At 43.9% G+C, this 23,105-nt stretch overlaps 1 protein-coding gene across 1 annotated transcript in view; it reads right to left on the bottom strand.

The window, feature by feature from the left end:
* The window catches only part of LOC141740509 (protein ELYS-like), a 28,240-nt gene extending 5,454 nt beyond the window's left edge, over positions 1-22,786 (bottom strand). Inside the window, exons 1-24 of the mRNA XM_074579334.1 lie at positions 22,666-22,786; positions 21,693-21,946; positions 19,810-19,990; positions 18,808-19,015; positions 17,984-18,100; positions 16,934-17,018; positions 13,768-13,915; positions 12,985-13,117; positions 12,716-12,897; positions 12,273-12,334; positions 11,312-11,440; positions 8,040-8,130; positions 7,862-7,951; positions 7,559-7,699; positions 6,681-6,785; positions 5,812-5,905; positions 4,740-4,863; positions 4,562-4,618; positions 3,451-3,597; positions 3,172-3,359; positions 2,858-3,002; positions 2,630-2,761; positions 1,284-1,431; positions 1,053-1,196 (exon numbers count right to left, since the gene is read on the bottom strand). Of these exons, the coding sequence (XP_074435435.1) occupies positions 1,053-1,196; positions 1,284-1,431; positions 2,630-2,761; positions 2,858-3,002; positions 3,172-3,359; positions 3,451-3,597; positions 4,562-4,618; positions 4,740-4,863; positions 5,812-5,905; positions 6,681-6,785; positions 7,559-7,699; positions 7,862-7,951; positions 8,040-8,130; positions 11,312-11,440; positions 12,273-12,334; positions 12,716-12,897; positions 12,985-13,117; positions 13,768-13,915; positions 16,934-17,018; positions 17,984-18,100; positions 18,808-19,015; positions 19,810-19,990; positions 21,693-21,946; positions 22,666-22,786 (3,226 nt within the window). The remainder of the gene's footprint in view (positions 1-1,052; positions 1,197-1,283; positions 1,432-2,629; positions 2,762-2,857; positions 3,003-3,171; positions 3,360-3,450; positions 3,598-4,561; positions 4,619-4,739; positions 4,864-5,811; positions 5,906-6,680; positions 6,786-7,558; positions 7,700-7,861; positions 7,952-8,039; positions 8,131-11,311; positions 11,441-12,272; positions 12,335-12,715; positions 12,898-12,984; positions 13,118-13,767; positions 13,916-16,933; positions 17,019-17,983; positions 18,101-18,807; positions 19,016-19,809; positions 19,991-21,692; positions 21,947-22,665) is intronic.
* Positions 22,787-23,105: the final 319 nt, after the last annotated feature.

The following is a 23,105-nucleotide window of genomic DNA, read 5'->3' as shown; positions in this document are numbered from 1 at the left end:
TTGCAGTACTTCCTGCACTGACGACAAATGCCCACACGGCGACCCACTCTGCATCTAACAGGGTAAAAGGCAACGATGAGAGAAAAGCTGAAAGTTCCAGTCGGCAACACTTTGTCAAACTGGCCAGCCCTCACATCCGACAGCTCAACCCTGCACTTCAAGGAATCGCTTGGACTGCCTGAGACAACACAGTATATTCTAAATAGCTCCACCTCGTCTTTTCCCGTTCCCTGTGCTGAGCAAGTATTCGTTCCTTCTAGATCCACATGAAGATACTCGGGGTTTTATGGGGAGAACAAAAGCAGTAACCGTTACTTATTTCCAGGGACTCGGATGGTCGGGATAATTGAATCCACGTGTAAAGACCTTTGCCCAGCCCTCTAAGTTGCAGTGCTAGCCAACAACGGCAGAAGGAAGCAGCCCCTCAACAGCAGTCTCCATAGAATCAGCTTATTTTCTTGCCTCCCGCCTCGTCAAAACTTGCTAAAGCGATATATTATTAGCAACACGCCATGCTTCAAAACTAAAGTCAAGAAATACTAGTCTGCGTAAACTTTCCTTTTATGCTTACAAATCTACGAACAAGAAAGCAGTAAGCAGTTTGTCCTAAATTCAGTGAGGGCCCACAAGCCAAAACCAGGCGCTTACATCTACATCAGTACCCACCAGTTATAACGCAAGCAGAAACACCTTCACTGCACTGCTACGGGAATGACTGCGGAAGCTTTGTGACCTGCTGCCTTCTTCCCATCCCAAATTTTCCATTGACTCCCATGAGGGATTTGCGTATTCCCAAGTCCAGCCCCGTCTTCTCTACAGTGTTGTCCTAAATCCCAAAGCCGAGACGAGCTGAATAAGTGAATGCATCTAAGGTCTCTTCTTGTTCCTGTCTCTAGTGAGGGACTGGCGGGTGCTGTTGAAACCCAACTGCTTGCTCTCCTGTTTGGATCTCAACAGGTCCCATTTTAGAAACATCCTCAATTTTAGAAACATCCTGCTGAAGAAACAGCACGTTTAGCAGCTATAAAAACGACAGCATCTTTAAAATCCACCTTGTGAGAAACCGGTTTTCTCCTTCATTCCTGCCCAGGATTCTTTAATTCTGGACAATATTTTCGCCAGAAAATTTGGTCTTCGACGCACATTTCCTGCTTTAGCTTGTTTTCTTACTGGAGTTAATGGCTTTGGTCTTGAGACTGGAAAGCAAGAGGGGAAAAATTTCAGCCTGGTGTCATCCAAGTGACAGGGAATTCTCCCCTCTATTTCCCCCCGCTAAAAGTTACCTTCTCTTGAGGCCAATGCAGGCAAATGGTAAAGCTTGGCTCTCTCTACGGCCAGCTGCCTTTCAATTCGTGGAAGGATCTTGCCATATTGGGCTAATAGAGAATTTCTGGCAACTGCTCTGTCGGTCAAGCGATGATCGCCGTCGTTCTGATGAAGGAAAAGCGGAAAGCAAAAGCTTAACTAATTACAAGAAGTTCCTTGCACAGACCTCTCCGTGCTATTTCGCATTAGTGAGCAGATTTCCTCTACGGGTGTGGGAAAACACCTCCACTGCACAGAACAGCGGCAAGTTCTACCCATCCGCACACACCGATTTCACCTGGTACTTTTAGCAAAGTGGAAGGAAGACTGCAATAGCAACAGAGCCTACAACTTGAAGTTAAAACAATGCTGGCACTCTGCAGAACCTTCTTCTGATACACCTGTTATCACCTGCAATTTTCTGATATCACCTGCAATTTGCAAACGACTTACTACATAGCAGGCTTTCCCTTGTTCTTCCTGAAACGCCAGTGCCCTGAATATACGGGACAACTGGAAATTACCCTGGACAACATGATGTGAAGATTAAAACAAGCAAGAAAAAGCGACCTACGCACACCACCTGGCCGCATGACAGTTTTCAAATGCAGGACCTACGACTTCCAAAACCACCTTAGAAGACTGAGTCACTGGAAAACTATGATTCCAGAAAACAGCAAACGTGTCACAAATCCAGAACACAAGTTCATGTAACACAAAATGTAATCTGGCTATTTTGAGAAATAGAGGTTAGACAAGAATTTTTGTCATAAAAGCCGTGAAATGAAAGTTGTGGAATTGGAGAGCACACTATAACTCGCAGAAATTAAAAAAACAAAGAAAACCCACAGAAATTTAACCTGTGGACTGGCATCTAGCCTGCTCTCAGCTAGAAAAATACAGTTGCGTGCAAGACACAAGCGATGACATACAACCTACTCGTCATCCCACAGGAAGGAGTGACACAAACAACTTCCAGTAATCTAAGCCACGCATAACATACGTATCTCAATAACGGAATGGTACGATTGGCTGATGGGAAAGATACATGTTTATTCCTCAGATGCAAACAAACTGTTCTCAGTGGGGTCAACAGTGGTGTGTAACATTTAATTTATAGCTTCATAGAGTAGCTTTGGAGTAGTGACGTATATTGGTCAACATTTAGCTTCAGCTGTAACCAAAGGTGTAGAAACTTGTTCCGAGTGTTTCAAAGACTGGTATGAAAAAAACAAAGCAGGATTTTTATTGAGTACTATCCAAACCAGTTAGTAACACCCAGCAGAAACTTGCACGCTTGACAGAACAGAACTTTCACGCTTACCATAAGATTGACGTTCATGGACTGATTCAGCTCTAGGGCTGCAATGTAGTTGGCACGCTGCAGATGGTAGACTAAAAGGAATTCTTGATTCTGAACACCAGCACTGGTCCTTAAAAACTTCTCCAAACACTCCTATGAGAAAAAAAAAAATCATTCCAAAAATCTGTTATGGCTCTGCCTTTTCTCTTTTCAAAGAGACGATGAACATTTTTCCTTGCTCCCACTTACTTGTTCGGTGTCTGTGAAAGGCAGCTTCAGCAAGTCTTCCATCAGGCCCATCTCCCGGCACATTTCGTACATGTGTTTTAAGAGGTCTTCTAAGTTTGCCTGAGCGGCATGTTGGTGCAACAGACCCCAAGCCTCCACCATGCACCTGTAATTAATGTTTCAGACGTAAAGGGATGTTAATAGCATAACCAAAGAGATGCCCCAAGAGTCTTGTACTCAAAGTTTAAAGGAAACTTAGGGGATGATGATTTCTATTCTTTGTTCTCCATTTTCACAAGATTTGCGTGACAAAATGGTGGGGTATATTTCTTTACCTATTGGAGAGCAACACAGTGAGGAGAAGCTGCACTTCCCCGCTGCTTGCCGTGGGTGGCCTCATCAGCTGGATGTATCTGAGGGCTTGCCCATGCTCCCCTTGGCACAGGAGGGACTGAATAATTCTCTTGTGCTGCCATGACGCGGTTTTGATTGTAGCGGGATGAAAGAGCAGGGCCAGTGAATTCTGTACAAGTTAGAGATCGGGTTTTAAAATCATTTTCTAGATTATAGCTTTGTACTGCAATGTATGTCTAACTCAACTCTACCATACTTACTTCGTAATCATTGTGATCTAGAAGCCAACAACCTTCAACAAGCTTAACAAGTCCCCAGGGGATGCCAAAGGCAGTTGCAAAGGAGTCGATTGAAGTCTCTGTCTCACTCGGAAAGGAACGCTTGATATCCAGCAGCAAGTAAATTGTCTGACATCAGGTATCTCATTAAGGCTAATCAGCTTGTAAGACCAAAAGTTTATCACATTACCCTTAGAAAAACATAATGAAGTAAGAATAAGAATATAAAGGAAGCAGGTAGCAGAAAATACATTCAACACAATGAGCTTAATTATTACAGGAAGTAAATTCCACAGTTGGGTTTTTCCCTCATGTCCAGCGTCTATAAAACAGTGTAAATTGTGGCATCCTTACAGTACAGCTCAGCTCCGAATGATTAAAACTGGATTTAAACCAGTATGCGGGTCACTCATTGGTAGCGTCATTTTCTCTTTCTGACGTCCGTTTTTAGGGACATCATCTAACAAGACAGCTCCGGGCTATAAGCGTTTCTAAGCCCCTTGCTCTCTAGGCTCCCCTCGCGGGTTAGGCAACAAACAGCAAAAGCAAGGCTGTGTATTTCAGCAGCTTAAAAATTAAGTTTCTGCCCCATGACTTTTCTCTTCTCCCTGTTGCTTATTCCGTGTGCCTGCACTTTCAACGGAACCAAAGCAAGCACCGTGAGCTGCGCTGGAAAACCCGTGATTTCAGCAAAAATCCGGTACTGGTAAACCACTCTTAGAAATCCTTTTGCTCTGAAACAGAAATTGTTTTATAACCCATCATGGGTGTTTTAGACAATTTTAAACGCTGTTTAAATTTGGAGAAAAACTAAGGACATTTTATATCTTCAACCCTTATTACTAAAACTGTTTTCTCCCTATCGGAGAAGACTTTTGCAACAAAACGTTTAAGAAAAAAGTCATCAAAAATCCACAGTACAAAGAAATAAAATAGCGCTTCTGTCTACAACTTAACGCTAAACTAAATGTTTTCACTTGCATCGTCTTTGAAGCATAAATGAAAAAATGTCATGAAACAGGTCGGCGACCAACACTGAAGAACATTTATGTGCATCCCCTGGAGGTGTAATAAAAATAACTAGAAAGGATACAATTGCGTGTTTGCAGTTTTCTTCAATGTTTTCTAGCAAATAGAGATCCAGCAGTGCCTGAAATGAAAAATTAACAGTTCTGAAAAAACGCCTGTCTTCCCTAAATCATTGGCTTTTGGGTGGGGTTTGGCGGGCAGGGCGGCCGTTTGTTGTTGTTCTCAGTGAACAGGACACTCACATGCAAACTGGCAGGCGGGTATTTCCCAGTTCCTCCTGCATCTCTCCGCCACAGCTTCTCCACTTGGTCTCCTAACTGGGAAACCATTCCATCAACCATCAAGCAGTCCGAGTCCCATTTTCCTCTGGAACAAAAGGTAGCAAGGATTTGGACAGAGTAAAACACTAATTCCAGCCTCCCGGTGTAACGGCTTTCCTCCAGTCTTCTGCTGACTGCAGCCCTGCCCTTTAATCTCCCGATGGCACAAAGCAGAAAAAGGACACTAGAGGCTCTGTGCTTCGAAGGAACACACGAGCCTGTATGTAAGTTACTTGAGAAGTAAGCCAAGGAAGATGAACTTTGAAGTCAATACCTCCTACCCTGCAGCTTCCACCTTAACTCACCTTGCAGCCTCTTGGTCACAGTGCCATCGCCGAAGCTTGGTCAGGTCTTTATTCAGTTTTCAGTACAATTTCCAAAGAAAAACCTATTATCGGCTAATCCAAGGCATGCCGCCTATGTGCTAGGCAGCTAGTCCAGGAAAGAGAGCTGACGTTAGCAAGTGACTTCTATCCGACAGCCAGGAGAGGGCGAGGCGTGCCAACTCCATGTAACTCCAACCATCTTACGAAATCACACCACGTACTTGTGAGAAGGGGACTTAGGCCAATACAGTTATGACCCTCTATTACCAGTCAAGGACGGAGATGATTGTTTTTTAAAAAACACGCTTTCTTCTGCTTCCAAAACAATTGTTCTGTGAACACCCTGCTTTGCTGAACTGGAGGTGACTGATCCTGTCCTAATCACATGGCCTTTTTCAGTAGTCAGAAATTATACACATTAGCCAATGAATAAAGTAGACTCCCGAAAAATGATGATACCAACCAGTGGTACTAAGCAGCGGTAGACATCAACGTTTTAACACAGGAAAGTAACCTCTCTGTTCAACAGAACACACGTGTCACTGAAGTCAAGAGTATTGCTGGCAGCGCCATTACGCATAGCCCATGCAACTGTTGAGATAAAAGCCGTTCCCTTCCACTTCTGAATTTGCCGTGGAAGTGTTCTAGAGTCTTCCTCTAGCTCTTACCTTGATAAACGCTCAAGTTTCTGTCGGTGACCAGTATAGTAGCTCTCAATCAGAGGATAATTGTAGAAAGGTCTTGACAAACGCGTATCGTCGTCTACAGGCAACAAAGTAGAAGCAAGTTAAAGCAGTCATATCACACTTGTAAACGAAAATTTTTGCCTAAAGAGACAGAAGATCGTACAAGCTAAGCATCAAGAAGCCTCCAACTCTGAAAGAAGCCAATCCTCTTTCTGCCTTTGCTAAAAGAGCTCTAAGAGACAAGACTCAATTCCTTCTTGCCCCAAGTGCCGTTTCAAGGTTACAGTTCACGCAGCATTCACAACATGTAGGGTAAGCTGAAGTTCACTATAAAAAAAACCACCCAGTTCTCAAAGGGAATGGTTTTAAAACCATTGTTTAAAACAATTGTTTGTGAGACAATTAAGGCTGACAATGGAATTTCTAATCCATCCAACTAAAGAAGGATTTCCAAGGTGTACTTTCTCCTCAAGCAACTGATAGAAAGTTCAAAACATGCAGGTAATGCTCTCACTCTAAAAACAAGCATTCCGGTACTTGTTGTTTAATAGTACTTTGTTTAAAATCTCAAGTAGTTCAAGCTGTGGACACAAGCAGCGCCTTGACGTCAGGGGTCCATTGCTATTCCTAAAATCCACCCAGGAAAGAAACTGCCTGCCTCATTCTACGCCGTGTACTTGACAACCCAGCAAAATCTCAACTTCACCCACAGAACTTCAGCACACCCTGCCACTGAACCAGCACGACTTCTTCCTGACGAAACCGTTACAAAAACATGGCTAAGCATGCGTTCGTGGGAGTCACTCACTGGATGGTCGCCTTGTTACAAACGTATGACAGGTCACGCTTACCTAAACCCTCTGGAAGGAGACCGGATCGACAGAACCAGATGACCACTCGTGCATACAAAGAAATGAGGCCGGTTACCGCTTGCTTATTTGTCACGTCTGCAAAACCTGAAAAAAGGCAGGAGATGATTAGCGTTATGCAATTCTGTTCATTTTCACAAAACTCCCTTCATCCTACTAAACCAAAAGTATAAAAATAGCACATTAGAAATCTTTGTCTTTGCTTTTTTCATGCTGTATCGCTTTTTTATTTGAAGAAAAAACCCACTATCACCACCAAAACAAAAAGCAACCCCTATAAAGAACTAAACTCACTAAAGGCTAAAATAAAAAAAAAACAAAAACCCCAAAGCCTGAACTACTAAATGCACGCAGGAATAAGACATCTGTTTCTCACGTAGCAGAGATTCTTCTGATAGCAAAGGGATATTCTTTTCTTTTCTCAATAGGCCAAGAACCATTTCTAAGAGAAAAAGCTGTAGAAACTCAAGTAACTTACTTTGCATGTTACTCGTTTACGCTTCCTTCGTATTGGTTAGCAATTTGCAACACGGTGTCTGCATGCAACTAGAACTTGCTAGCTAAGAACTCAAAGGAATACTTTTCAGCAATACCACATTCGGTTGCTGTAATTTCAGCCCAGTTGCCTACTAAGCTTCTCTCTGAATGTAGCCTCCCCCACCCCCTTGCATGAGCTCCACCATAAACTGTTGCCCTGAACTCCATGCGTGTTTTGTGGTGGTCCCAAGCGCTCAGCTTTAAGCCCCTTCTCCCAGCTAAATGTGACTGTCTTCCAATCCTCAAAAACAACAAAAGCCCATGTTGCCACAATTCCAAATCTTAATAAAACATACCAAAGATTTTGTAGCACTACTACAAACCTTTTTCAGTAAGCTCTTGTGCTTCTGTGAGAAAACAGTTTAAGACCGTGCTAAGGTTGCTCAAAAGCAACTGGCAGCGCTGGAGAGACCGTAATGTCTGGGGGTCAATGAAGTTGCAAGAGCCATCAAACAGCGGAACACCTTTTCAAGAATAAATATTAAATCGTTAGCCGACAGAGCAATTCCAGAGTTTCAAGGCGCACTTCAAGGACCGCGTGCAATATCCTATAGCGGCGTATTACTGAGGAAGCTCAATCAGAAAGAACGACTTTAGGTTTGCAGAATGACTACACTAGTACTCACAGATTTGGTCAAATTCTTCCTTTGTAGAGATCACTTGGTTCCATGTCCACTCAAGAACAAACCGTAAATTACCAGCAGACCTCGGCTGCTCTTTAAACAAAGAGAACAAAAAAGAAATGAATCAACAGGCTCCAACTCAAAGAGGTACCACGTAAAAAAACAACGTTCGAAGTATTACCTTCAGATATCCAATGTTTAATGCATCCAGTCAGAAGTCCCACAGAACCTGTCTGGACAGCAGCTGACAATACTGCTTCCAGCTGCTCCTCCTAAACGTAACAGACAAACTCAAATGAGAATCTTACCTACTTGCACCATGTGAACCATCAACAGTAAATGTTTCTTTCTAACTGCATACTCATTCAGACATCACAAAGTCAATCAGGACACAGGCCAGGAATGCCACGTCCTTTCTCTTAATTCCAGCCACAGGCTGGACTGCTCACTGCTCTGAGGAACACATTAACACACTTTTCCTCTGACATTTCAACTTACTGCAGCCTAATTCTAATCTTTCTTCGCGTGCCTCTGCATTACAGTCTTCACGTACTGAGTTCCAACTATTTTCAGAAACATCCTCTGCTATCACCTGTTACGCATTCTGTGCATGTAGGTTTGCCATTGGAGTGCACGAAGGGGGCAGAACAAATACACTGTTTGCTTGGAAACACTTGAAGCTACAGCCAAGCAGTTTTCTAGACTGTGAAGACATGAAGCAGGTCTCATACCCAAAAACACTGTTAGAATTTTCAGTCAGCCAGAAAATTAAGTTATAAGTCATCCAGAAAAGGAAGGTCAAAAAAAGCGTACCCCCTCCACGAGCAGCACTGGCAAATTGGTAACAATGCCCAGTGACTGGAAAAAGGGAAACACTGCACCCATTTTTAAAAATGGTAGAAAGGAGGACCCTGGGAACTACCGATCTGTCAGCCTCACTTCTGTGCCTTGGAAGATCGTGGAACAGATCTTCCTAGAAGCTATGCCAAGGCACACGGAGGACAGGGATGTGATTTGAGACAGCCAGCATGGCTTCACCAGGGGCAAGTCCTGCCTGACCAACCTACTGGCCTTCTATGATGGAGTGACTACACCAGTGGACAAGGGAAGAGCTACGGGTTCATTTACCTGGACTTCTGTAAGGCCTTTGACATGGTCCCCCACAACATCCTTCCCTCTAAATTGGAGAGACAGGGATCCAATGGGTGGACTGTTTGGTGGCTGAGGAATTGGTTGGATGGTGGCATCCAGAGGGTAGTGGTCAATGGCTGCATGTCCAGATGGAGATCAGTAACAAGTGGTGTCCCTCAAGGATCCATATTGGAACCAGTACTGTTTAGGATCTCCATCGGTGACATGGACAGTGGGATCAAGTGCACCCTCAACAAGTTTGCAGATGACAGCAAGCTCAGTGGTGCGGCTGACATGTCTGGAGGATGGGATGCCATCCAGAGGGACCTGGACAAGCTCGAGAAGTGGGCCTGTGTGAAGCTCATGAGGTTCAACAATGCCAAGTGCACCTTGGGCAACCCCCAGTATCAATACAGGCTGGGGGATGAAGGGATTGAGAGCAGCCTCGAGGAGAAGGACTTGGGGGTACCGGTGGATGAAAAGCTGGACGTGAGTCAACTGTGCACGTGCAGCACAGAAGGCCCACCATATCCTGGGCTGCATCCAAAGAAGTGCAGCCAGCAGATCGAGGCAGGTGACTGTGCCCCTTGGAGGGCTGGAGCACCTCTCCTGTGAGGACAGGCTGAGAGAATTGGGGTTGTTCAACCTGGAGAAGAAAAAGCTCCGAGAAGACTTTATTAGGGGTTTCAGTAGTTAGAAGGCGGTTATGAGAAAGATGGGGACAAACTTTTTTGCAGGGCCTGTTGCGATAGGACACAGGGGTAACGGCTTTAAACTAAAAGAGGATAGATTCAGTCTAGATATACAGAAGACATTTTTTACAATGAGGGTGGTGAAACACTGGAAGAGGTTGCCCGGAGAGGTGGTAGATGTGCCATCCCTGGAAACATTCAAGGTCAGGCTGGATGGGGCACTGAGCAACCTGATCTAGGTGAAGACGTCCCTGCTCACCGCAGGAGAGGTTGACTACATGATCTTTTAAGGTCCCTTCCAACCCAAACGATTCTATGAATTTTCTGAAATAACAGAAAAGTGAAACATTTACATTCTAATAGGTTTAAATTTTAGGCTCTTCAAATACTGGATTATAATGTGGTGCTAATCCTTTAGAAGAATAATTCACAGGTATGCACAGACGCGTGATATTAAGTAGTAGCTTGTCTCAGCTGGAGTTCTCATACTTCTTTCAGATGAAAGGATCCCTCAGAAAACTTTATTTTGTTGCGGGGGGTGATGAGGGGAGGGGAGATTTGTTTGTTTTTTTAAACACACTGAAAAGTATCTTTCCCTTCCAGGCAAAACCATGACATTCAAAGCGATTTCTACACATTAGAAGACACATGAGATGTTTCCACCTTTTCTGAATACTGGTTTCAGGCAAGGAAACACACCAAATACTGCTCACAGTGGCAAACAAAACTGCAAAGCAAGCTTCTTGACCCTACTTCTGAAATTTGTCTTCCTAACACTCACAGGAAATCCCTGCTCAAATGCATAACAAGCCTGATGTAGAATCCAGGAGGCAGGAAGATGAGGGCAGCGGGAAGGCTACTCTTCCCTTCCTGCTGATTGCTCCAGGGAAAGGTTGGTGCATTGCAAATGGAAAACCTATGGCAGGGGGAGTGAAGTCACTGTGGTGGCATAAAGCACATAGAAGGTAGCGAGTGTCATGAGATAAAGGTGATTAAGGTGTTGCAGCTGCAAGAGGGCAGTCTCAGAGCAGCAAATTGGGCTACTGCAGCACAAGGCAGAGGCTACAGAGGTGAAGATCCGCCCGGAGAGGATGCAGAAAAGGCTACCGATGAAGGGAAAACGAGGGCAAGCCGTGAAGAAATTGCCAGGGAGAGCTGACAGCAGTAATCCTTTACCACAGCCCACTTCCTTGGAAGCAAATGATCATGTACCGTGACAGTGCAGCAAGCCGACGTCTGCAAGAGCTCGCATCCCAGTGAGACGCCCCCATCGTCGGCTACTGCACTGAACCACTGCTTTGAGAAACTGACAGGGATGGGGGTTACTCTGGGGGACACATGCGTTATGTTGGGCATGACCAGCACTGACTGCACGCTTCCTTGTGCGCATCTGTGTGTGGCACCGAATTAAGAGAGGGGTCTCTAAAGACAGATCTCTTAGGGCTGTTCCCAGTCAAAGTCACTACTTTGGATCTAAGGATACGATTACTTCTGCTAGCTCAGGTCACGCCTGTATTTCAACGAAACTTTGAAAAGAATCCAAAAATTGGAGTATCGTGTCTTGTAGCCCCTCCAGCCCTGTCAGACCAGATGGATGTACTTCCCCCTTGATTCCCTCATAGGCACTCACCTGACTCAAACTGGATGGCTGGACATCAGCTGGTCTTGGAGACAGCAAGCCAGCTACAAGACACCTATTGTAGCTATCCTGAATGGCTTCCCATATTGAAGGACCAGATTTCTTCAAAAAATTCAAGGTCTGAAACATCGATCGAAAACCACAGATTAAGACAGCATTGTTATTCCGTCACTACGCTTCTGGATAACCTCTAAAAGGAAGAATCTAAATGTTCACTGACACCGTCAGACAGCCTGAACCACTAAGATGCTTTAGGTTAGCAATCTGCGTAATTAAGTCTTTTCTACCTTCTCTGTCTATACACAGGCCTTGCTCTTTCCCTCAACACTGACACAAAATACATTCTATATAAGCTCAGCTAACATGCAACTTCACGCTTTGGAAGATCCTTTCTATGCCTATTCGTATGGAAGCCGATTCATGTTGGAAACATTTAGTGAGCTGAAACTTCACTCAAAATTATCTGTCACAATCTGTGCTGCGGCTTAGAAGTTATAATTTGGCCGAGTTTGGGAGAAAACAAAATTTTCACTCCTCAAACAGTTATGTGATTTTTCATTTTCTCCATTCCCTCCTTTTTCAAGAGAATTGGGGATCAAAACTCTAACTCAAGACTATGCAGGCAGTTCGACTGAGGGGCAATAAAGAAGTAACACCTTTCCCCGCCTTCTACAGTGGTTTTGTTCTTGCTCCTGGAGCAACGTTGCGTTCCTTTCTAGACATTCAATCCCCGATCGTGCTTCAAGAGGAGACAACGGCAGTTGTACAGTCCCAAGAGGGGACCTAAAACATTACCATTTGCATACAACTGGCGACAGGATACAATTGCAACTATGCGTGTGGACGGGCAGGATGAGCATGAAACGGTCCCTAACACGGAAAGCAGTGCAACAGAAAACTTAGAAAAGCTACATCTCCTGCCACTCGCAATAAAGATACAGTAAAAGATCACCTCCTTCTGGAAGCCGGTGCAAGTCATGTGAACGACTCCGGAGGTCAGCAAGCACGTACCATCTGCAGAAACAGGGAACGTTTGACAACCTTCCGTACTCTCACAGTTATGCCATGACCAGTTTACATTTTTTACACACCGGTATCTAGAAACATATAACTGAGTGCTTTGAGCTTCAGTTCACAGTCATTTCAGGCTATAACCAGCACCACTTCACCGGCTACATTACAAAAGCACCAAAACTCAGCCGGCTGTCAGATATGTTCCACAATAGTAAATACCTTGTCAGTACAACGCGATCAGAGTTGGGTTTGGGGGGGACTGGGTGTTTTTTTGGTTTGGTTTGGGTTTTGAATGACAAACAATGACTGAACAAGAGAACCAATGAATGGCATTTGACCTCATTTTAAGCTTATCACTCTCAAAAGCAGTGAAATACCTACCAAAGTTATAGTTGCCTGGATGAAAAAACCGCTCAGGTGGTGGATAAGAAGGAGGAACTCCCCGACTTAGACTCCGCTCATGGACCAGAATATCCAAAAGGAGCTTCGGAGAAGTCACGCTCACTACGGTATCCAGCGACCACAGTGCAAAATAGGGGCACTCATGAGGGAATTCTTCCGGCCTTAAAGAAAACAAGCGCGTAAGCTAAATGCCGACATTCAAATGAATTATTGGCAGGCATATGGAAAACTACTGAAGAAAAATCTACCTTAGTGAATCTGGCATTTGAGCAGAATACCAGCGATTAATGTCAAATACACCCAGGTAAGTAGATGGTTTTCCCTGACCGTACGTATTCACTTGCCAACTGAAGACTGAGACACTGGTGTCAGGAGACGTGACTGTAAAAGACAAGACATTGTTTCTGACTTGTAGAAAATACGATGGATGCGATAGTTTTAAAACACCACTTTCTATTTTGGCTTCATTCTGTTCTGTCACTCGTGAAACACAACACTTCCTAAGAGTGATTACAGTAATTACGGAATAGCAAACATCTCTGTGATAGGTTTCAGTCACACTGCCCCTTTTTCTTGTCCCCTCGTCCAGATCACTGGTCAAGATACTAAAGAGAAGTGGCCCCAGTGCAGTGCCCTGGGGAACAGCACTTGTGACGGGCTACCATCTGGATGCAGATGCGGACATCGGTTTGAAGAAGGGAAAAAATTCTGGTAACATTCCTAAGCAATGGAGAGTTTGAACTTCTTGTTCAAAGATGGCAGCTGGAGGAGTAAAACGACTGACCATCATCATACAAACGGCCCCACCATACATCGCGATAGCATGTCAGCAAGCATAAAATAAAACCCACTTTTTCCCTTAAAGAAGTCCCACATAACTTAAGCATCCATTTTTTCTTCGTAAATAATCCCAACAGTCTAGTCTATGCAGATAGGCAAGACTTTCAGACTGTGGGGACAGAACAGCATTCGTTGCTTAGGTTCCAAAAGCACTTCTTTTAAAATCACCAAACACGGACATCAGAACAAACCTTCATTTACGCTATCCTCTCCGTCAACGTCGCTGCGGAATTTTTCGACGGTCTGGCAGCTGATTAATTTCGTACTCATCTGGCCTCTCAAGGGAAAGACTCCACCCGTGAGATCTAAACTGAACTTTTTGCCACGGTATTCCAAACCCTGGGGGAAAAAATCAGAGAAGAGAGCAAAGGTCATTCTAAGAGAAAAACATACATTATGGCTAAATATGAAAGACAGTCTAACAGAATAGGCTTATTATACTGTGTATTTCGCATGAGCCTATTTCTGATGGTAAATAGAAACTACGCCTGACATGCAAGAGAATGCAGTGTCAAATCGTAACGGGTAAGTTTGGCTGTAAAGGCTTTGCACTTTTTCAAAATTTAGAATTTCCCTAACATTATTCAGATCTAAACATGTTTTGCAGAATTCCTTGCGACATCCAAGAATGTTCTTTAAAAATAAATATATCGCTACAAAGAGATATCTAAAATGATGCAACACACATGCATGCAAAGCTCTTTGCTCCATGTCTTGATTGCAGAACTGATGAAGTTAGAGAAGCCCCAGCATTCGAGCAGCTAAAGCTGTCAAGAGGTATTTTCTATGGGCACACCACCAGAGTGACCGTGCACCCCTCTCTAGTTACTGTGAGAACTTCATACTGATTAGCAATCTTCTTTCAAGCCACGTAAGCTATGACAGCTCCTCCTCTCATCTTGTCAGAGACTAACGGGTGAAATATCCTTCAGCTCCTTCACCAAGCACAGCCAACAGCAAAAGGGAAAACCAGAAAGGACACCGGGTGCACGTGGCCAAGGCTTTTAGCATCACGAATTACTACACAGTAAACAAACTAATTTTGAGATACACAGAAACCCCGGCACGATTGTGTTGAACCTCTGATAGTGCCATTTTTTAAGTAAGCGTGAAGTGAAATACCGTCTTTCCAAATACAGCATTCATTCAAACTGTCTACCATACAACACATGAATGGGTGTACTGGGGACAAATAGCAGCTCTATAATTAAAAAAAAAAAAAAAAAGGAGGGAAAAAGAAACCCAACCCACACAACCCATAAACTGATAACGCCACATTCTACCCAAGTTTCCTAAACTTGCAGAGCTCTGAAACGAACTGGCATGAAACCACACATTCCCGTATGATCTCATAGGATACATCTAATTCACCTAATCTGAGAAGAGGCGAGCTTTCTCTTAATGATTCCAGGAAGAGTTACAAATAAATATGAAGGTTGTCTAAAAAGAAAAATTAAATAATTAAAAAAAGTCTTTCATAACTAAAAAGAAAATGCTTCTGAAGCAAAGCAGTGCATTTTAAACTTTCCACGCCGGGCAAAGTCATTCTAAGGAACTCCATTGTATGGGAGATGTTAAGTAATGACTCCATTGACTAGCAAAACACAAAAACAAGTTTTCAAACGAGATGCACTGGTCAAACTCTGATATCAAAGTAGAGAGTGTATACTCTGCCCATCCGCAAGCATTGTGCAGAAGGAGGGTAAAGATGCGCTCTACGATCGTGATTTGATGCACCAGATTTAGCAACTGCTGCGACAGTACAAAAAAGGTCTTTGGAAGCATTACTTAAACATACCTTTCTGTTTAATTACTTAAGCAGACTTAAACCAGCCTTGAAGGCAATGGAGACGAGAGTTTGACACGCATATAGAAAAACACAGTACCACGTGTTCCATAAGTCCTATTTGTGACTCTTACCATGACACACAGTCAAAGAGGCACTGCTTCATAGCCTCAAACCTAATTCCTGGAACAAAAAGCACTGCTGTATTGAAAAAGTCTTTTGAGCTCCTATGAACTCTATCCAGTGAACAAGGATCAACAGTAGATTCCTCCTTCTTTACTCAAACTTGGCCTAGCAAACGGGAGACACTTAAATTTTCTACCCCTGAAGATGGACAAGAAACTTGACTCAGACAGCCATGCAGGCAGACAGTCATGTAGTACTAACCGATCTCTGACTACAAGGAAGTGTTCTGAGACTAAAAGTATCCGCTGTGGAGCACAGGTCCCGCACATCAACAAAGATAAAGAGATAGCATCCAGCACGCGATGAATCACTGGAAGATCCTTCTACTTGGTCACCGTGATAGATAATGCATTTTAAAGAAACACCACCTTTTCCAAACACCTAACCTCTATCTATGCAAAAGCAACAGTGGCAAATGAGGAAGCACCTTTCCTACACATAAGCAAAACACTCAAAATCTAAATTAATCCAAAAAAATCAAAAGGCACAGTCCCTACAAAAACCAGAGTACCACGATACAAGAGTCACCCCTGTTTCGTTCCATAGCTATTGAGAATATGCAAGAGAAAGTACCAAATCAGGAGGAAAGACTTGCTCTGAACTAAGATTACTGTCCCCTCAAAAAGATTTTGGAAGACTTCCAGGCGTACAACTGAATGGAATTACACATCTAACAGATGCGCCTTGTCTCTGTTAGCTATCTGAGATACAAGGATACCTCACATCTGTATTTTAAACGCATCCTCCTTGGAGCCAGATCTAACATTTAGGTACACTCTTCTGACCAAATTACATATTTTCCTGGCTTTAAGAGTAGATTGAATAGGTCACCCAGCCAAAAAGAAGAACGAGTTATCTTTACAGCTACTAAGTGTCAGGATCAACACTGAAGAGACACTGTAGGTGCATTTCATGTGAGAAGTCCGGCTGACAAAGCTCTAAGGGAAACCAAGAATATAAAACTGAAGATCAGCAAAGACTAGAGTATGACTGTATTTTAAGAAAGGGAGAGAGACAGAAGCTTATTCAAGTCCGAAGCTTGGTTAAACCAAGCGATTCAAGGCCCAGTCTTCTCTTCCTACATGCCATTCGTTTGGTATTTCAGAATAATTTTATTTGCAAAAGCCGCGTCCTCTTCAGGAATTTCATTTATACGGGCTCTTTGCAGATGAATCTAGCTGGAACACACGACACTGCAGTATAAAATGGTACGCCTTCTTTCCAAAAGGTATGGACAAAGGCCGTGCCCAAGAAGACTCAGCAAAACATTATTATTTTTTCAGCCAGCTCTGAAGTTTGATGGTAAATCTCACCCCTGTAACTCAACTGATACTCCCTTAGAGAAAATTACTATTGTCTGCTTTTCCCACGCATGCACCTCTTACCTCATACATGACTTGTCCTGAGGCCACGCGTTTTCTGTCACCAAACGCTAACTGCAGCAGGTGTAAACTCACCACATCGCCTTCACTGAAAAAGGGATAAATTATGAAATTTGGTTACAAAGCTGCTTTATAGTCCTCATCGTCGTGTTAGTAGACCTAGACGTTTTCTTAATAGCATGCTCCTGCTGAAAAGAATACCACCTCTTCCCAAAACATGATCATCGGCCACATTTAGCCACTGAAACATGAAGGAGGGCGTTTTGACACTAACAGCTTCAGGGGCAAAAGCCAACCGTACAATTGGAAAGCTGTAATATGTTGTATGGACTAAGAATTTTGGAAATAGTTCTTCACAATGAAGAGTTCTCCATCAAAACTGCTTTGAAGTCAAGTTTTAAAAGACTGCCACTCTACCAACAGCTGAGCTGATGGAATCGCTTGCTGATGCAGAAAGAGAGATCTCTCTGCCCTTCCCTTACCACCAAAGTTCCCCTCCCCCTCTTGCACACTCTGCACCCTTCCAAGTCCGATTTGATTCAGCAGAGCAGCGGGAACCCATTGGCTTTTCTGCTGAATCGTTTTCTGCCAGGGGAGCTGCACTGGCTCACCAAGGCTCCACAGACTGCTGACGCTGGCACAAGGCCATCGGCAATACTGTCACCGCCGCCTTTAGGGGCGGCAGGCTGTTGTGTGGGCACGTCTGGTGTTCTAGATCTGCAGCCTCAACTGCTCCTAGTGGTATTTTAATACCACGGTGTGACTATCAAACAAATGATGAAGCGGTCATCGAGGAACAAAAGCAAACCATTTGAGAATGCGAGCAGAAGAATATGGCCACTGTTGCTTTGCCTTCTGACAGAAGGCAGGAACTAGTAGGTCCCTCTTCACGTCTGGTAAATCCTGTAAAAATTGCATTCTAAGTTTAACACCTTCCGTACCGGAAAGAATCACAGACACACAACAAATACACGTGTTCAACTGTATGGGAACAAATATCCTTAAAAACAAAAAGAATTAATTCAGTGGCTGATAGTTAAAGTTTTTATTCACCTTTCCTGCGTAGACTGAACAGCCCACAAGTAGCAACAATTGCGAGGATCATTCTCCGGCTCTTGAAAAGTGACAGCATAGACAGGAATCCTCCCTCCTTCAAGCTGAGAGTGGTGCCTACAGGTTTAGGGGAAAAAAAAGGCAAAACGAAAAAGAAAACAAAAGGTGAGCCTAGTGGCCCAAACACAGGTAGTTTCTCGTTTCTTGGACTACGTCAAGCATTGTTCTTCCTGACTTCTGAACCTTATTTGTACCTCCACACTCTACTCTTGCCACCTAATTATTCCTCCACTGTCTATCTATGCATCCAACAGCTTCTGGGGAGTCAGTGCAGATCTGCTGAAGTGAATCCCGACCAGAAGTTAGCCAAATATCTCAGGTGAGATTGCTCTTTCGGCCAAAGCTGACATGCAGGAAAGAATACATTTTTCAGGCACAGGTCAGCTATTGAGTTTTCATGTCTCACTAGTTTCACCCTGGACACTTTAGAGAATATCGGCACCAAAATCACATCACTGACATACTTCAGCCTTTCAATGGATGCCCCAGTTGCAGTAACCGGTTCTGAAAACCCCAGGAAGCATGCTTCCCACAATTCCTCAATCCACAGGCACAATAAGGAAAACAATCCTAGTCCACTGGGGAGAAGGCGGACCACTTCATCCAGGTATGACTGAAAAGTTACGTCAGAAGAGGATTTCTGAACGTGCCAAGATTATACTCATACTCATTTCAGTCCCTGAAAAAGTTCTCTTTACATCCACATACTTCCTTAAGCAACAAATCGCACCTCCAGGCATGGCCAAGTGTAAAGGCCTACTTACTCTCTCTTCAACGTTTTCATATTCCAGAGCGACAGGTAGCCATCCGAGAAACCCACAACGAGCTGGTTGCTTCTGCTTATGTAGCACAGGGCTGATACTGCTGTTCCGGAAGCATTTTGTAGTTGAAAACAGAGACACCTCCCTTCGCTGGTCACAGTTTCTCTTCTTTGTGCAACTTCAGCAGGATTTTTAGTGACAACTTCTAGATCTACACACACAAAACCAAGCAATAAATGAATACGTTATGCCATTTACGCTGCATTTTAGGCACTGACGTGACAACCCCTATCATCTAATGCTACCGTGCCAGGCAAAATAGCCATTTATGCAACACTTTTTTTTACCATTGCCATTATGTATGTCTTCAAAGAACATAAGAACTCTCGGATCAGACAAGTATTCTCACTCACGTTTGAAAGCTAGGTAAAAACGTAACCAAATTCTTCCTGGACTCTGAAAAGCAGGAGTTTGGGCCTCGTGATGAAATTTGAAGTGGCACCTCGTGTTTGAAGTGGCACCAATTGCTGAAGCTGCTGTTGTAATAGCCAAAACGGTGTATGCAATCTGAGTACACCTATTCGAGATTTCATTCATCCAAATGCATGGGTGTTGGTAAGTGGGGTTTATTTTAAAAAACAAGCCCCAAATTTGCCCCAAGTCAATTAACACAAGCAGAAGAGCATTCCCGGGAAACAGGGCTCCTCCAACACAACTTCCTACCAGGCGGCCGCACCGGCTCACGTGGCAAAATTCCTACACCTCTCTGGCAAGAATCATAGTGGCACAGGGATCTTGGTGGGAGGGGGCATTTACAACACTGCGAGGAGCAGTCAGACGCTCCCAGGTTTAATCAGGTCAGGACTATACGATGTCAAACTGCCACCTGTAACCAGTCGTCAGAAATGTCTGACACAAGGGTCTTCAAAGTGGGATGCATACTGTTTCGTTAGAAGACAGAAGTTTTCTTGCGTTTAAATTCATGTGGAAAAACTGCAGGCTTACCCAATGCTTCGATATCGTTCTGAGTGCAGGAGCAATCATCCAAACTAAGGTCAACCAGAAGTAGATGGCCAGCATCTGTAGCCACTGCTGCCACCCCAAAGAGCCATCGCAGACTCTGATGGAGGTGCTGAGTGCTCACGCTGGGTCCTCCGTGATTCGCTATGGGTTCTATAGCGGTTACCTACAGGAAAACTACAAGTTACTATTTGAGCTCTTTGACAAGCTCAATGGAAAAAGTAAATACAGGAGCATCAAAGCATTGTTTGCAATTAGATCAAGAAAAGAGACAAAGACAAAAAAGCCCCGTACAAAAACCTGTTACTGCCTTCCATTTACTAGATTTCCTGCGGGTAAGTGACTTAACTTCAACTTAAATGGGGCATTCTATTAGTACAGCTTAGCAATTTCCATTTCCTACTTCGCAGTAATTAACTGGAGGAAAACACAGAAAATCAGTTATACGCAAGAAACTTTATCGTATTCAAGGGGCTTAAGACAGACAAACACAACTACATCGAGGTCTCCCACCGCTCACAGCCCACCAGCACCGCGATACGGTCTATGCCTTCTTTGACAAACGGGCGTTAGGATAAATCAGGGCTCGAGAGTCAGACGAGGCAGCGGCCAAGTTGCATGGGAGACACACCATTTCCATGGGAGTGAAACGTATTTAGAAAGCGTTGAAGGGAGAGACCAGCTTAGTAAAATTCACACTAGTCCGCATTTAGAAGAAAAGTAACAACCACATAAAGGAAAAGAAGCTTTAAATGCACACCAGCGCTTTCACGAATGTTGAGAAAAATGTTAAAAGCCAGCCTAAAGCAGCAGCTTCTCAGATAAAAAGGTGACTCCACCTAAAGGAGGAAGCGCACACTGCTCTTTCACGTGCCCAGCAGTCTGCACGCAACTGTCTCACAAGGCGAAGACAGACCTTTCAGCACACGTTGCAGCACATCCCAGGACAACACTGACTGCTAGAGCAGAGACACGAGCACACAAAGACTCCTGCGCTAAAGCTGCACGTATTTCTCTCTCTCAGTGACCCCAATACGAATGCTTACTACTAGTCATCACACTGTAGCATTACAAACAAACAAAACTCCACCTGTATTCTAGCAAGTCAAACCAAAGCACCTGATGGAAAGCTGGCTAAGAAGTTAGTTAGTTAGTTGTTGCAGATTCTAAGATGATAGAAATATAGTGAATCTTGATCTTCTATTGACTTCCACCGATTCTTGTTTACATTGAGATAATGAGGCTAGGGGACACACATCATTTGAGTTTCTGGGTTACAGAAGACAGAAAACATCAGCAACATTACACCAGTGTGTCCCATCTACACAAACACACTAGTCAGAGAGCAGAGATTCAAGGACTGCAGGCTGAAAGGTGACCTCCCAACACTCTGTCAGATAACTCACTAGAGGCTCTTTTTTCCTCTCCTAAGTCAACAGAAAAATGTGTTCTCCTCAGCCTGCTTGCTAGGCTGAGATTCAAGGCAATGTGTCGAAGTCATTTACAGCACAACTATGGAATTCTGAGCCATTTTAAAGACGGTATTTCTGATGGAAATCAAGCAATTAGGGCCAAAAAAAGGTGCTTTTCAATGCCTTTTTGTGGAAGGAGAGAATCAGGTAACTCTGTGCTCTACAATAAAACCAGAAAACTTGTTTTACTCTCAGCAAACTCCAACAATAATGGCACATTAAGCCCAAGATTTTACAGCAACGCCGTCTTGACTGGATACTCTCAAGTGACAGGATGTTAACGCACGATAGAAAAAATACCTCCTACAAAGAGACGCTCCAAAGCTTGTCCTAAAACAGGCCTACCCAGCACCTAACAACATCAAAGCTTCGTTTCTCCAATTAAAAAGTACCTACCCTCCCGGGAAGAACAACTGCTTTAACCACTCTTGAGAGTCCAAGGTCGTACAGACAGAGAACACTTCCCTCTGCGTCTTCCAACCCAACCAGCAGTCCAGTTCTCTTCTCCCAGGAAAACTCCTTCACCACACGAACAGTGGGAGGCTGTTCATTGACTCCACTGAAACGGTACGCAGAGAGCCGCTCTCCTGTCACAGAGTTCACCACCTCAAGGTGAGGACCACGTGCCAACCACGCCAGGCCGTTTCTCCCTGTGAGAGAAAAGAAAGAGGACTGAAGCAAATGTCCAACGGAAGACTGAAAACAGCTGAAAAAAAATCACAGTGCCTGCCCCTTTCCTTCAATAAACGTACCTAGCAGAGGAAGACCGACCTACCTCATTCTAGTCAATGATTCAAAATCACCCGTTGAAATCCCCAAGCAATCCCTCCTAAAATTAACCACCTTGTTATTTTGCATTTGTACTTGTCATTCCCGCACCGAAGAATCTGGGTTGTTTGGGATAAAGATTACAAGGTCCTGATCGACAGCCTTTATACCATATTCGCCTTGGTTTTGCTAGAAATGATCTAAACGCATATGGGAATACAAGTCTTAGAGCGTAGAGGAAGAATCGAAGGCATTTTGTTTCACTGAACTACTGCCAGCCCAAAGGAAGTATGAGCTCAATTCCTGCATTTACACTCAGGTAGATAGATTCTACCTGGTCTTAACAGAAGCCTAGACCTCCAGATAGGCACCCAGCTCTACTGTCACATCACCTGGAAAGTCCACTTCAAAGTTTAACTATACTCACGTTTTAATATTAGCATTTGTCATCGCTGAAGCACCCTTTTTGTTCTCTCTCTCTAAACAGGATGCCTCTTAACAGCACCAACCTGACACAGCTGATACGATGACCTGAGGCTTCAGGTAGCCTCCAGGCAAGAACAGCTTTATACCGAGACCAAATTTAAAGGAAAATGCTCACCTCCAGAAAACCTCCCGCACAGCACCGAGCCGAGGGTTCCCTCATCTTCCCCAAGTGCCTGAAGAGTCACCTCTGGAAACTGCAGCAGACTGCTCGTTACCTCAGCTGTTAGGTCTCGCATTCTTCGCTGTAAATACAGGAAAAAATTGCACAACTAGACTCACGTCAGCCAGAACTATTCTTGAGAGTGACAGAAGTTTCATCAGTATGCAGTGAAAAATCCCCTAGACATCACCTCTAGCTCTTTTCCTTGCAAATAATGGCACTCGGGAGACTTTTTGCTCTCCCAGCAGAGCAAAAGGAGAATCCTTTGCTTTTCTGATGCCTGTGAGATCACCAACAAAAAGTGACCCAGACGTATCAACAGAGAAATAACAGGAAAAAGCCCAATACACTGAGTTCAAGTCTACTCACACAGGTTAGGAAGATGGGAGCTGAGA

This window comes from Larus michahellis, chromosome 3 (assembly GCF_964199755.1).
Source record: "Larus michahellis chromosome 3, bLarMic1.1, whole genome shotgun sequence".
Taxonomy (NCBI): domain Eukaryota; kingdom Metazoa; phylum Chordata; class Aves; order Charadriiformes; family Laridae; genus Larus; species Larus michahellis.
The sequence above is the reverse complement of the archived record's forward strand: the minus strand, read 5'-3'. Positions and strand labels throughout refer to the sequence as shown.